The sequence below is a fragment of the Oncorhynchus tshawytscha genome, unplaced genomic scaffold, assembly GCF_018296145.1.
Source record: "Oncorhynchus tshawytscha isolate Ot180627B unplaced genomic scaffold, Otsh_v2.0 Un_contig_11611_pilon_pilon, whole genome shotgun sequence".
NCBI lineage: Eukaryota > Metazoa > Chordata > Actinopteri > Salmoniformes > Salmonidae > Oncorhynchus > Oncorhynchus tshawytscha.
Genome location: NW_024609344.1, coordinates 58,572 through 73,680, shown reverse-complemented (window position 1 = coordinate 73,680; position 15,109 = coordinate 58,572). Strand labels below are relative to the sequence as shown.

The 15,109-nt window shown below is 49.4% G+C and overlaps 1 protein-coding gene across 5 annotated transcripts in view; it reads right to left on the bottom strand.

Moving 5' to 3' along the window:
- The window catches only part of LOC112237088 (ubiquitin thioesterase ZRANB1-like), a 43,490-nt gene extending 29,041 nt beyond the window's left edge, over positions 1–14,449 (bottom strand). Inside the window, exons 1-2 of one of the 5 annotated variants that reach the window (XM_042314936.1) lie at positions 14,157–14,449; positions 11,936–12,968 (exon numbers count right to left, since the gene is read on the bottom strand). In XM_042314936.1, the coding sequence (XP_042170870.1) occupies positions 11,936–12,905 (970 nt within the window). In that variant the 5' untranslated portion in view covers positions 12,906–12,968; positions 14,157–14,449. Of the gene's footprint in view, positions 1–11,935; positions 12,969–13,630; positions 14,082–14,140 lie in introns of those variants that run through there. The other 4 variants (XM_042314935.1, XM_042314939.1, XM_042314938.1 and 1 more) reach the window with 4 other exon arrangements.
- Positions 14,450–15,109: the final 660 nt, after the last annotated feature.

The following is a 15,109-nucleotide window of genomic DNA, read 5'->3' as shown; positions in this document are numbered from 1 at the left end:
ATTTCTTTGGGGGGCCGCACAGCCCTCCATGTGCTCGCCAGAGGTAGCCTGACTGCCATTAGGTACCAAGATGAGATCCTCAGACCCCTTGTGAGACCATATGCTGGTGCGGTTGGCCCTGGGTTCCTCCTAATGCTAGACAATGCTAGACCTCATGTGGCTGGAGTGTGTCAGCAGTTCCTGCAAGAGGAAGGCATTGATGCTATGGACTGGCACGCCCGTTCCCCAGACCTGAATCCAATTGAGCACATCTGGGACATCATGTCTCGCTCCATCCACCAACGCCACGTTGCACCACAGACTGTCCAGGAGTTGGCGGATGCTTTAGTCCAGCTCTGGGAGGAGATCCCTCAGGAGACCATCCGCCACCTCATCAGGAGCATGCCCAGGCGTTGTCGGGAGGTCATACAGGCACGTGGAGGCCACACACACTACTGAGCCTCATTTTGACTTGTTTTAAGGACATTACATCAAAGTTGGATCGGCCTGTAGTGTGGTTTTCCACTTTAATTTTGAGTGTATTTCTGTTTATGACGTTATTTTATTTCATGACAGTCTTCATCCATAACTGTCAGTTAGTAGGTAATGGTACCAGCCCCTAGCCATTAGGTCAGTTAGTAGGTAATAGTACCAGCCCCTAGTCATGAAGTCATTAGGTCAGTTAGTAGGTAATAGTACCGGCCCCTAGTCATGAAGTCATTAGGTCAGTTAGTAGGTAATAGTACCGGCCCCTAGTCATGAAGTCATTAGGTCAGTTAGTAGGTAATAGTACCAGCCCCTAGTCATGAAGTCATTAGGTCAGTTAGTAGGTAATAGTACCAGCCCCTAGTCATTAGGTCAGTTAGTAGGTAATTGTACCAGCCCCTAGTCATGAAGTCATTAGGTCAGTCATGAAGTCATTAGGTCAGTTAGTAGGTAATAGTACCAGCCCCTAGTCATGAAGTCATTAGGTCAGTTAGTAGGTAATAGTACCAGCCCCTAGTCATGAAGTCATTAGGTCAGTTAGTAGGTAATAGTACCAGCCCCTAGTCATGAAGTCATTAGGTCAGTTATACGGTAATTGAACCAGCCCCTAGTCATGAAGTCATTAGGTCAGTTAGTAGGTAATTATACCAGCTCCTAGTCATGAAGACATTAGGTCAGTTAGTAGGTAATAGTACCAGCCCCTAGTCATGAAGTCATTAGGTCAGTTAGTAGGTAATAGTACCAGCCCCTAGTCATGAAGTCATTAGGTCAGTTAGTAGGTAATTGTACCAGCCCCTAGTCATGAAGTCATTAGGTCAGTTAGTAGGTAATAGTACCAGCCCCTAGTCATGAAGTCATTAGGTCAGTTAGTAGGTAATAGTACCAGCCCCTAGTCATGAAGTCATTAGGTCAGTTAGTAGCTAATAGTACCAGTCCCTAGTCATTAGGTCAGTTAGTAGGTAATAGTACCAGTCCCTAGTCATGAAGTCATTAGGTCAGTTATACGGTAATTGAAACAGCCCCTAGTCATGAAGTCATTAGGTCAGTTAGTAGGTAATAGTACCAGCCCCTAGTCATGAAGTCATTAGGTCAGTTAGTAGGTAATAGTACCAGTCCCTAGTCATGAAGTCATTAGGTCAGTTAGTAGGTAATAGTACCAGCCCCTAGTCATGAAGTCATTAGGTCAGTTAGTAGGTAATAGTACCGGCCCCTAGTCATGAAGTCATTAGGTCAGTTAGTAGGTAATAGTACCAGCCCCTAGTCATGAAGTCATTAGGTCAGTTAGTAGGTAATAGTACCAGACCCTAGTCATGAAGTCATTAGGTCAGTTAGTAGGTCATTGAACCAGCCCCTAGTCATTAGGTCAATTAGTAGGTAATTGAACCAGCCCCTAGTCATGAAGTCATTAGGTCAGTTAGTAGGTAATAGTACCAGCCCCTAGTCATGAAGTCATTAGGTCAGTTATACGGTAATTGAACCAGCCCCTAGTCATGAAGTCATTAGGTCAGTTAGTAGGTAATTGAACCAGTCCCTAGTCATGAAGTCATTAGGTCAGTTAGTAGGTAATAGTACCAGCCCCTCGTCATGAAGTCATTAGGTCAGTTATACGGTAATTGAACCAGTCCCTAGTCATGAAGTCATTAGGTCAGTTAGTAGGTACCCCTTCAAGGTGTTAGCCAACTTTGTCTCAACAACGACTCAAGACATTATTGTATCTGAACAACAACAAACTCCCTAGCCGGACAGAGACAGACATCGGACCATAGAGGGGAAGGGGAGAGGTTAGCCAACCTAATGTTCACCAGCAAGGTCAAATTATAAACTGTGATCTGATGTCAAAGGCCTGATTCATATTTTATTTTGATATATATTGACTGTGTCTCAGAGAGGACAGTAAATGTATTTATCACAGAGCCCTCAACCAGTCAACATCAGTCATGGGTCAATATGCACGTCCCAAGACATTATTATTTGTGTCTCAATAACAAACTCCATAACCGGACAGAGACATTGCCGTAGAGAGAGAGAGAGAGAGAGAGAGAGAGAGAGAGAGAGAGAGAGAGAGAGAGAGAGGACAATAAATGTATTCATCACTAAGTTAGATGAGCTGTGAGGTGGTGAGAGAGTTGACAGCCCTCACAGAGCCCTCACCCAGTCAACATCAGTCATTGGTCAATATGCACGTCCCAAGACGATATTATTTGTGTCTCAACAACAGACCGTCTGACTGTGGACAGAGGGGAGTAATCAGAGCCAAGGTCAGACTGTCACAGTGTTGTCATGTGTTGTGCTCATGTTATGTCAAGGCTATTTTTAACTTCCTGCTAGGATGTATGGGTGACTGCTTGGTCCAGCAGAGCAGTCAGCACTAACCAGGTTTAAAGAAGCATCAGTGAGTTATGTTTACATGAATATTAATCATTTATTTTATTAAAAATATATATTTGACCTTTATTTAACTAGGCAAGTCAGTTAAGAACAAATTATTATTTTCAATGATGGCCTAGGAACAGTGGGTTAACTGCCTGTTCAGGGCCAGAACGACAGATTTGTACCTTGTCAGCTCAGGGATTTGAACTTGCAACCTTCCGGTTACTAGTCCAACGCTCTAACCACTAGGCTACCCTGCCGCCTCTACACTCTAACCACTAGGCTACCTTGCCGCCTCTACACTCTAACCACTAGGCTACCCTGCCTCCTCTACACTCTTAACCAGTCTAGGCTACCCTGCCGCCTTTACACTCTAACCATTAGGCTACATGCCGTCCCTACACTCTAACCACTAGGCTACCCTGCCGTCCCTACACTCTAACCACTAGGCTACCCTGCCGCCTCTACACTCTAACCACTAGGCTACCCTGCCGCCTCTACACTCTAACCACTAGGCTAACCTGCCGCCTCTACACTCTAACCACTAGGCTACCCTGCCGCCTCCACACTCTAACCACTAGGCTACCCTGCCGCCTCCACACTCTAACCACTAGGCTACCAGCCGCCTCCACACTCTAACCACTAGGCTACCCTGCCGCCTCCACACTCTAACCACTAGGCTACCAGCCGCCTCCACACTCTAACCACTAGGCTACCTGCCGCCACTACACTCTAACCCATGGGAGTCAAACTCTGGCCCGTGGGCCAAATTTGGCCCGCGGGGTAATTATATTTGGCCCGCGAGACAATACCAAATTACTACTAGAGCTGGCCCGCCGGTATTATACAGCGCATTCACCACTAATACTACGAATCCCATAATGCTCTGCTGTTTTCGCGCGCCAATCAGGACAGGACCCAGAAACGCTCTCTCCTCTGTGACAGTAGTCATAGCAACATAGACTGCTACAACTGTCAGCGAGCTAACCCTTCCCAAAAATGGCGAAAAGAAAGGCAGAAAACAGGAGCTTTCTGGACAAGTGGGAGGCAGAATATCTGTTTACATATGTAAAAGACAAACCTGTTTGTCTTGTTTGTGGAGTCAACGTGGCTGTAAGTAAGGAGTACAACATTAGACGACACTATGAAACGAAACACCATGACAAATACAAGGACCTGGACATGACTCAAAGGTGCCAGAAAGTAGAGGAGATGAAAAGAAGTTTGGTTTCACAACAGAATATGTTTAAAAAAGCCACATCACAAAGCGAGGCTGCTGTAAAGGCTAGTTATATAGTGGCAGCAGAGATCGCAAAATCAGCCCGGCCCTTTAATGAGGGAGAGTTCATGAAAAAGTGCATGATGAAGGTTTGTGACCTCGTATGCCCAGAGAAAAAACAAGCATTTTCAAACGTGAGCCTGAGCAGGAACACAGTAGCAGATCGCACATGTGATCTTGCCACCAATCTGTATGACCAGCTGATGGAAAAGGGAAAAGATTTTGTTGCGTTCTCCCTCGCTGTGGATGAGAGCTGCGACGCATCTGATACTGCTCAGCTGTCAGTCTTCATCCGTGGAGTGGACTCAAATCTGTGTGTTACGGAGGAGCTATTAGGATTCAAATCAATGCATGGCACAACCACAGGAAAGGAAATCTTTGAGGAGGTTTTACTGTTTTACTCATCAACAGAGAGGTTAGCATGTTCCAGAGATTTCTGTAAGTCTTTAGCTGACACTCTAGGATTCTTCTGAACCTCATTGAACATTCTGCTCTGTGCTCTTGCAGTCATCTTTGCAGGACGGCCACTCAGGGAGAGTAGCAACAGTGCTGACCTTTCTCCATTTATAGACAATTTGTCTTAGTGGACTGATGAACATCAAGGCTTTTAGAGATACTTTTGTAACCCTTTCCAGCTTTATGAAGGTCAACAATTCTTCATCTTAGGTTTTCTGAGGTCTCTTCTGTTTGAGGCCTGGGTCACATCAGGCAATGCTTCTTGTGAACAGCAAACTAACATTTTGTGAGTGTTTTTTATACTTCTAGGCAGCTCTAACCAACATCTCCAATCTCATCTCATTGATTGGACTCCAGGTTAACTGACTCCTGACTCCAGGTTAACTGACTCCTGACTCCAGGTTAACTGACTCCTGACTCCAGGTTAACTGACTCCTGACTCCAGGTTAACTGACTCCTGACTCCAGGTTAACTGACTCCTGACTCCAGGTTAACTGACTCCTGACTCCAGGTTAACTGACTCCTGACTCCAGGTTAACTGACTCCTGACTCCAGGTTAACTGACTCCTGACTCCAGGTTAACTGACTCCTGACTCCAGGTTAACTGACTCCTGACTCCAGGTTAACTGACTCCTGACTCCAGGTTAACTGACTCCTGACTCCAGGTTAACTGACTCCTGACTCCAATTATCTTTTGGAGAAGTCATTAGCCTTGGGGGGTTCACATACTTTTTACAACCTACACTGAATGTTTAAATGATGTATTCAATATAGACAAGAGAAATACAATAATTTGTGTGTTATTGTATTTAAGCACACTGTGTTTGTCTATTGTTGTGACAGATCAAATGTGATGACAAATTCACACAGAAATACAATTCCAAAGGGTTCATATACAGTACTGTATGCAGAAATCCAGGTCATTCCAGAGGGTTCATATACAGTACTGTATGCAGAAATCCAGGTCATTCCAGAGGGTTCATATACAGTACTGTATGCAGAAATCCAGGTTATTCCAGAGGGTTCATATACAGTACTGTATGCAGAAATCCAGGTCATTCCAGAGGGTTCATATACAGTACGGTATGCAGAAATCCAGGTCATTCCAGAGGGTTCATATACAGTACGGTATGCAGAAATCCAGGTCATTCCAGAGGGTTCATATACTTTTCCTTGCCGCTGTATAAAACACCTTAATGGGCGTTCCAGAGGTGTATTTATATAATAATAATATATAATAATATAATATAATAATCAGCGTTCCAGAGGTGTATTTGATATGAGAACGTTCTAGCACTAGCCGAGCGAGCCTCCCTCTTCAGCGCGAGTGAAGTGTTTAGATATGCCGGAACTCTTTCCAGAAATACCATGTTGGCTGTGGTAGATCGGGGATTTTGATTGGTGGCTTTCACTCTGTGTTTATAGGCCATGTTGACAAGGAGTCAGCTAAGGAGAGCCAGCTAGAGGAGGCTGTCCCTCTAGAACACACTCTGTCCCCAAGGAGAGACAGGAGTTTCTGGACACACAGCCAGGGGAGGGAGGGAGACAGCTTCTCTGCATCTCCCCGTCCGTCTCTTTCTCCCCGTCCGTCTCTTTCTCCCCACGTCCGTCTCTTTCCCCACGTCCGTCTCTTTCTCCCCACGTCCGTCTCTTTCCCCACGTCCGTCTCTTTCTCCCCACGTCCGTCTCTTTCCCCACGAAAGTCCGTCTCTTTCCCCACGTCCGTCTCTCTTCTCCCCGTCCGTCTCTTTCTCTTTCTCCCCGTCCGTCTCTTTCTCCCCGTCCGTCTCTTTCCCCAGTCCGTCTCTCTTCTCCCCGTCCGTCTCCCGGCCCGTCTTTTCTCCCCGTCCGTCTCTTTCTCTTTCTCCCGTCCGTCTTTTCTCCCCCATCCGTCTCTTTCAAAGTCCGTCTCTTTCCCCAGTCCGTCTCTTTCCCCACGTCCGTTCTTTTCCCCACTTCCGTCTCTTTCCCCAGTCCGTCTCTTCTGTCCCCAGTCCGTCTCCTTCTCCCCGTCCGTCTCCTTTCTCCCGTCCGAGTCCGTCTCTTTCTCCACGTCCGTCTCTTTCCCCACAGTCCAGTCTCTTTCCCCACGTCCGTCTCTTTCCCCACGTCCGATCCTTCTCCCCGTCCGTCTCCTTCTCCCCGTCCGTCTCCTTCTCCCCGTCCGTCTCTTTCTCCCCCGTCCGTCTCTTTCTCTTTCTCCCCGTCCGTCTCTTTCTCCCGTCCGTCTCTTTCTCCCCGTCCGTCTCTTTCTCCCCGTCCGTCTCTTTCTCCCCGTCCGTCTCTTTCTCCCCGTCCGTCTCTTTCTCCCCGTCCGTCTCTTTCTCCCCGTCCGTCTCTTTCCCCCGTCCGTCTCCTTCTCCCCAAACTCCGTCTCTTTCTCTTTCCCCCGTCTCTCTTTCTCCCCGTCCGTCTCTTTCTTTCCCCGTCCGTCTCCTTCTCCGTCTCCTTCCCCCGTCCGTCTCCTTCTCCCCGTCCGTCTCTTTCTCCCCGTCCGTCTCTTTCTCTTTCTCCCCGTCCGTCTCTTTCTCCCCGTCCGTCTCTTTCTCCCCGTCCGTCTCTTTCTCCCCGTCCGTCTCTTTCTCCCTGTCTCCTGCTCACTCTGTTCCTCCCTCGGTCGCCACTCTCCCACTGGACCCAGACAGAGAGCAGACCTCTCCACCTCTCTGTCACAGTCTGCTCCCCAGCCTTCCTCCTCTCTGCCACAGTCTGCTCCCCAAGCCTAGCCAAAGTAGCTGTTCATCCCTACAGACCTGAGGGAATACTTTCACTATCAGAGATTCTGCCAGAACAGCAAAGGACAAACAGTCAGGGATTGAATGGGTCCAAGATTCCCTTCTAACTAAGCCCTTCCTTAATAATACTGTAGTTCTGTGTGTGTTCATTATGTAACAATGCAGCTGTGGAGCCACTAACCGTAACACATCTATTTTCATTCTAGATAGTCATTCCTCCAACAAACACCGTGTGTGTCCACAAAACATGTATATCTGTACTCAAGTGCATTCAATCTAGCCAAGGCCTAGTCGTGCTTAGAGATAAACGCTCACAGCTTATATATCAAATGGTAGACCTATAGGCTACCTGGCTCTCTCCTCTGGAAACAGCCTGATTCATACTGGCACATGACGTGTACACAGAGGCCCATGTGGGTCGCTCTCCAGGCGTGCGACCAGACGTGTACACAGAGGCCCATGTGGGTCGCTCTCCAGGCGTGCGACCAGACGTGTACACAGAGGCCCATGTGGGTCGCTCTCCAGGCGTGCGACCAGACGTGTACACAGAGGCCCATGTGGGTCGCTCTCCAGGCGTGCGACCAGACGTGTACACAGAGGCCCATGTGGGTCGCTCTCCAGGCGTGCGACCAGACGTGTACACAGAGGCCCATGTGGGTCGCTCTCCAGGCGTGCGACCAGACATGACGTGTACACAGAGGCCCATGTGGGTCGCTCTCCAGGTGTGCGACCAGACGTGTACACAGAGGCCCATGTGGGTCGCTCTCCAGGCGTGCGACCAGACATGACGTGTACACAGAGGCCCATGTGGGTCGCTCTCCAGGCGTGCGACCAGACGTGACGTGTACACAGAGGCCCATGTGGGTCGCTCTCCAGGCGTGCGACCAGACGTGACGTGTCCACAGAGGCCCAATGTGGGTCGCTCTCCAGGCGTGCGACCAGACGTGACGTGTCCACAGAGGCCCAATGTGGGTCGCTCTCAAGGCGTGCGACCAGACGTGACGTGTACACAGAGGCCCAATGTGGGTCGCTCTCCAGGCGTGCGACCAGACGTGACGTGTACACAGAGGCCCATGTGGGTCGCTCTCCAGGCGTGCGACCAGACGTGACGTGTACACAGAGGCCCATGTGGGTCGCTCTCCAGGCGTGCGACCAGACGTGACGTGTACACAGAGGCCCATGTGGGTCGCTCTCCAGGCGTGCGACCAGACGTGACGTGTACACAGAGGCCCATGTGGGTCGCTCTCCAGGCGTGCGACCAGACGTGACGTGTACACAGAGGCCCATGTGGGTCGCTCTCCAGGCGTGCGACCAGACGTGACGTGTACACAGAGGCCCATGTGGGTCGCTCTCCAGGCGTGCGACCAGACGTGACGTGTACACAGAGGCCCATGTGGGTCGCTCTCCAGGCGTGCGACCAGACGTGACGTGTACACAGAGGCCCATGTGGGTCGCTCTCCAGGCGTGCGACCAGACGTGACGTGTACACAGAGGCCCATGTGGGTCGCTCTCCAGGCGTGCGACCAGACGTGACGTGTACACAGAGGCCCATGTGGGTCGCTCTCCAGGCGTGCGACCAGACGTGACGTGTACACAGAGGCCCATGTGGGTCGCTCTCCAGGCGTGCGACCAGACGTGACGTGTACACAGAGGCCCATGTGGGTCGCTCTCCAGGCGTGCGACCAGACGTGACGTGTACACAGAGGCCCATGTGGGTCGCTCTCCAGGCGTGCGACCAGACGTGACGTGTACACAGAGGCCCATGTGGGTCGCTCTCCAGGCGTGCGACCAGACGTGACGTGTACACAGAGGCCCATGTGGGTCGCTCTCCAGGCGTGCGACCAGACATGACGTGTACACAGAGGCCCATGTGGGTCGCTCTCCAGGCGTGCGACCAGACATGTGTACACAGAGGCCCATGTGGGTCGCTCTCCAGGCGTGCAACCAGACGTGTACACAGAGGCCCATGTGGGTCGCTCTCCAGGCGTGCGACCAGACATGACGTGTACACAGAGGCCCATGTGGGTCGCTCTCCAGGCGTGCGACCAGACGTGTACACAGAGGCCCATGTGGGTTGCTCTCCAGGCGTGCGACCAGACGTGTACACAGAGGCCCAATGTGGGTCGCTCTCCAGGCGTGCGACCAGACGTGTACACAGAGGCCCATGTGGGTCGCTCTCCAGGCGTGCGACCAGACGTGTACACAGAGGCCCATGTGGGTCGCTCTCCAGGCGTGCGACCGGACGTGTACACAGAGGCCCATGTGGGTCGCTCTCCAGGCGTGCGACCAGACGTGTACATAGAGGCCCATGTGGGTCGCTCTCAGGCGTGCGACCAGACGTGTACACAGAGGCCCATGTGGGTCGCTCTCCAGGCGTGCGACCAGACATGACGTGTACACAGAGGCCCATGTGGGTCGCTCTCCAGGCGTGCGACCAGACGTGTACACAGAGGCCCAATGTGGGTCGCTCTCCAGGCGTGCGACCAGACGTGTACACAGAGGCCCAATGTGGGTCGCTCTACATCATCATATGCGGCTTGAGTATTTTTCTTAACGTTTAATCATTTATTTAATTTTTTTCCTCACGTAGCATCAATTAAGCATCGGCACAATATAACAGAACCACGGTAGTCACTCCGTCACTATTAAGACCCGAGAAAACTGAATTTTAGACATTTTGAGACTAAGGACCCACGCGGACACCCTGAGAACACCATCGTGAGAGTCTCATCTTTCCATAGAGTTCGTAGACCAAAACAATTGGGACACTACAAATGTTTTCCTGAGAAAAATCAAATTTTCTGGATGTCTCGTGTCAGACAAACACCGCTGTAGCTCGGCCGCCTCCCACCGCAGAGATGGAGGGCCATCATTGGTGGATGCTGTGGATTGAGAGACAGCCCATACAACAACAACAAACCACTTAACACACAGACAGATTTATGTATTATGTTAATTAGGTTAAAATGAATAACCTATAGGATTAAAAAATACCAGAGTTTGGCGCAGGTACAGCCGACTAGTGCTAGCTAACAACACAAAATGGATACACGAGAGTCAAAGTATCTATATAATATCTTACTAAATAATATTGTGATATTTAACTATAGACCTCCCCCCCTTCATCACTTTGTAACTTGGCCAGTTAGTGACAACCAGGGTGAACTACTACAGCGTGGCCAGTTAGTGACAACCAGGGTGAACTCCTGCAGCGTGGCCAGTTAGTGACAACCAGGGTGAACTCCTGCAGCGTGGCCAGTTAGTGCCAACCAGGGTGAACTACTACAGCGTGGCCAGTTAGTGACAACCAGGGTGAACTCCTGCAGCGTGGCCAGTTAGTGACAACCAGGGTGAACTAGTGCAGCTTGGCCAGTTAGTGACAACCAGGGTGAACTCCTGCAGCGTGGCCAGTTAGTGACAACCAGGGTGAACTACTACAGCGTGGCCAGTTAGTGACAACCAGGGTGAACTACTAAGCGTGGCCAGTTAGTGCCAACCAGGGTGAACTACTGCAGCGTGGCCAGTTAGTGACAACCAGGGTGAACTACTGCAGCGTGGCCAGTTAGTGACAACCAGGGTGAACTCCTGCAGCGTGGCCAGTTAGTGACAACCAGGGTGAACTAGTGCAGCTTGGCCAGTTAGTGACAACCAGGGTGAACTCCTGCAGCGTGGCCAGTTAGTGACAACCAGGGTGAACTACTACAGCGTGGCCAGTTAGTGACAACCAGGGTGAACTACTAAAGCGTGGCCAGTTAGTGCCAACCAGGGTGAACTACTGCAGCGTGGCCAGTTAGTGACAACCAGGGTGAACTACTGCAGCGTGGCCAGTTAGTGACAACCAGGGTGAACTACTGCAGCGTGGCCAGTTAGTGACAACCAGGGTGAACTACTGCAGCGTGGCCAGTTAGTGACAACCAGGGTGAACTACTGCAGCGTGGCCAGTTAGTGCCAACCAGGGTGAACTACTGCAGCGTGGCCAGTTAGTGACAACCAGGGTGAACTACTGCAGCGTGGCCAGTTAGTGCCAACCAGGGTGAACTACTGCAGCGTGGCCAGTTAGTGACAACCAGGGTGAACTACTGCAGCGTGGCCAGTTAGTGACAACCAGGGTGAACTAGTGCAGCGTGGCCAGTTAGTGACAACCAGGGTGAACTACTGCAGCGTGGCCAGTTAGTGACAACCAGGGTGAACTACTGCAGCGTGGCCAGTTAGTGACAACCAGGGTGAACTCCTGCAGCGTGGCCAGTTAGTGACAACCAGGGTGAACTACTACAGCGTGGCCAGTTAGTGACAACCAGGGTGAACTACTACAGCGTGGCCAGTTAGTGACAACCAGGGTGAACTCCTGCAGCGTGGCCAGTTAGTGACAACCAGGGTGAACTCCTGCAGCGTGGCCAGTTAGTGCCAACCAGGGTGAACTACTACAGCGTGGCCAGTTAGTGACAACCAGGGTGAACTCCTGCAGCGTGGCCAGTTAGTGACAACCAGGGTGAACTCCTGCAGCGTGGCCAGGAACGAGAGTGTTCCATTCATTTTCACCTCATCTTGTGTCTGTAACGTCCATTCACAGACAGGAAGACTTTATGTACAGTAAACAATAACTTAGATCCTATAATAGCCACTCACTCACCTGCACAAGCATTAAGGAACAGCCAGTCAGTTTTCCTCATCCTGTTTTTAATCTGTTTAGTCTTCTTGAAATCAATGTTCTCCGGATGGCGATGCTGCTCCTCTCCACTGCCCATCGCCCCGGCCGCCAGCTCAATCCTCTGGAAGTCCATCTTTACCTCCGCCTCCTTCTTAGAGGTGGGTGGAGAAGTCATCCTCTGTCCCAGTCCCTGTCTCTGTCCCCCACTCAGCCCTCTACTGCAGCTCCCCCCACTCCCTCTCCACCTGGCCCCGTCTCTGTCCTGTTCATTGATGATTGAGGATGTGGAGGAGGGAGCCTCCTCGGACTGCCCAGCCAGCTCTATAGGAATAGCCTCCCGGTTGTTAGGTTGAGGCTGTGGGTGGTCGCAGACAATGCACTTCCGGGTCTTGGGATAGTTCTGGTAAGTACAGGCCGTGCAAGTCCAGTGCTGCCCACTGCTAGTGCCGCCACCACCACCTCGGGTGTTGAGTCTGTTGAGTCTGTTCCGGTCGTTGTACTCCTCTGTACTAGGGTCCATGGGGGGAGGGGCTGGGCGGTGGCCCACATTGGACCCTGATGTCTGGGGGGCCTCTGTGGGGCTGCATGGGGTCCTCTGGTGGCGCTGACACAGACACTGGGTACAGCGGATGGCACGGGGCCAGTTCAAGTAGGTGCACATCTGACAGGACCATTTGGAGCTATTCTCAGCCATGCTGGGGGGCTTGACACGGGGCCTGGCACTGGAGTCTGGGTAGATGAGGAGGCTACCACAGCTTCCCTCGGGGCTTGGAGGGTCCTGCCAGCCACAACTAGGCTCCGTACTAAGACTGCTGGGGCTGCTATTGTAGGTCTCCTTTGTGATTATGGGGCTGCTGGGACACTGTGCACGACACATGGTGCACTTCACAGTGGACGGCCAGTTCTCATAGGTGCAGTAGTCGCAGGCCCACTTCACTCCCACCTCGGTCATCACGGATGAGGTAGAAAGAAAACGGTTCTGTTCCCGTTACCAAGGGGATCAGTATGGCACTGTCTGCGGAGACATAAATGCACAGAAATGTAAGGGATACTTCAGCAAAAAAATAGTTTGCATACCATAAAAAAATATATAAAATGGGTAGATACTTAATATGGATAGGGTAAACCTTTTTAGCTGAACAGACAATAAGATAATAATAATAATAATAATAAGTGTTTGGAAAGTGTCACGTAGAGTAGGCCAGATGGCTAAACTGGATAACCTAACCTCTATAAAAATAAAAAGATGGCGGAACCGCAAAAGTTCTTCTGTGCAAAGGTGTTTATTTACAAGTGATTCCGGAACAGAAAATAACAGTACTGCCATCAACGTCTACCTTATGGGACAGCTTAACAACAATGCTGCCCCATCCACAGCTCAATCCAAAAAATCCCCCTTAGAGACTGGAGAGAGGCTCCTTTTGTAGGGCTAGCCCCTCCCCTCAGAACAATTAACCCTAATTAATTAATCAATTAACAATACAAACCTACATTTTCCATGAACTAAACATACTAAAGGATATAACATTGCAACACGGTTTTAAACAATATCACAACATAACATTTACAACATTACTGACAATATCTTTCAATATGCCCATATGCATTAATGAGCCATTTGGCACACACGACACATTTATCTGCATTTTATTCAGGTTTTTTTTTTTTAAAGCTTACCGAGGACAATTTCATGTTCTGTACACTCCCAACTCAGGACATACTGTCTAGCTAGTAGCTAAGGGCCCCACCACAGACTTCAGTACCTGAACTAAACACTGTAGCTCTGCCAAGCAACTCAAACCACCACCATTAGCGTCAGCTAGCGCGAAATGCTAACTAATGCTAACTTTTTGTTACGGAGACACCACCTGTCAAGGGGTGTAAAAACACCGACAGCCATGTTGTTTTACCGTCTGTGACCAGGGTGAAATATTGAAATAAAAACACCCCCGTTTTTAAAAGGATATTGTTCGACGTTAAACTAGTTATGTTAGCTCCGCTAGCTAGTTAGCGGACGGTTAGCTTGCTAGCTAGCTTTGCCACTCTATTAACATTAGCTAACGTTAGCCACGAGCTAAGCTAATCCTATTATACTCAATAATGAACAACATTTTTTTTTTTTTTTTTTGTTGTCGTCGATCAATCGGTCGTTGTCATTAGCTACTGAAACTATAGTTACCTAGTTACCTAGTTACCTAGCTACCTAGCTCATTGATGAATCGTATCTTTCCCTGTGTACTTTTCCTCCTCCTCGGTTCAGACAACATCACCAACCTGAATGCCTTTCTAGTCCGTTCTTCCAGTGGATTTCTTTACCCTCTTTTTTTCTCTCTCTCTCACATGTTTATCTTTGCCCACTGTAAAACTATAATGGGAGAAAAAAAATATATATATATATATAAAAAGGGGACTGTGTTATAGTGTAAAGCTCCCTTCCGTTTCGCTCTTTTATATCATCATGTTGTGAATCCGGACTCCATGGTTAGTGGGGATGAATCGTTCGCGAACAACAATGATCGGTTCTTTTTGTTGTTGTGAACGGTTCCTTTTTTGATGAACGACGGGAATCGAATTGCATTTGTGAAATGAAAGGTCGGTTCATTTGACTCTCTCATTTGCTTACTGTTATTAACGACGATTGAACTGCAGATAAATTATACAACAACAAAAAAGTATCTGAAGATAAGTAATTTTTCACCACAAGAACAATCGTTTGTGAGGATACTCGTTCTGTTCCACACGCATTTTTTTTTTGCCGTGCTTTTTAATATGTTTCTCCATTTATTTTGCAGGGCATCTACATCATTTTGGTCAGGTGAAATGTATTTGAAGTCATATGTCAGGATCAACTTTTTGGGCTTTACATTGGATATTTGTACTTTTTTTAAAGGTTTTAGGTAGCTTCATTTTTAAGCACTATACCTACTGAACGAAGTACCGTTTATGAGCCAAATGAACGGTTATTTTAGCTGAACGTAGCCAAATGAACCGCATCTCGGAAAAGACCCCTCGGTAATATCACAATTGCAATTCCTTTGGAGAGTCTCAATATCGTTCTAAAGTAATCCTCCCTCTCCTCACCCATTGGAGGACAAGGTCAGAGGGGCGGGACCTCTGGTTTTGTCATCCAATGGGTTTCGAGAATGGGGTGAGAAG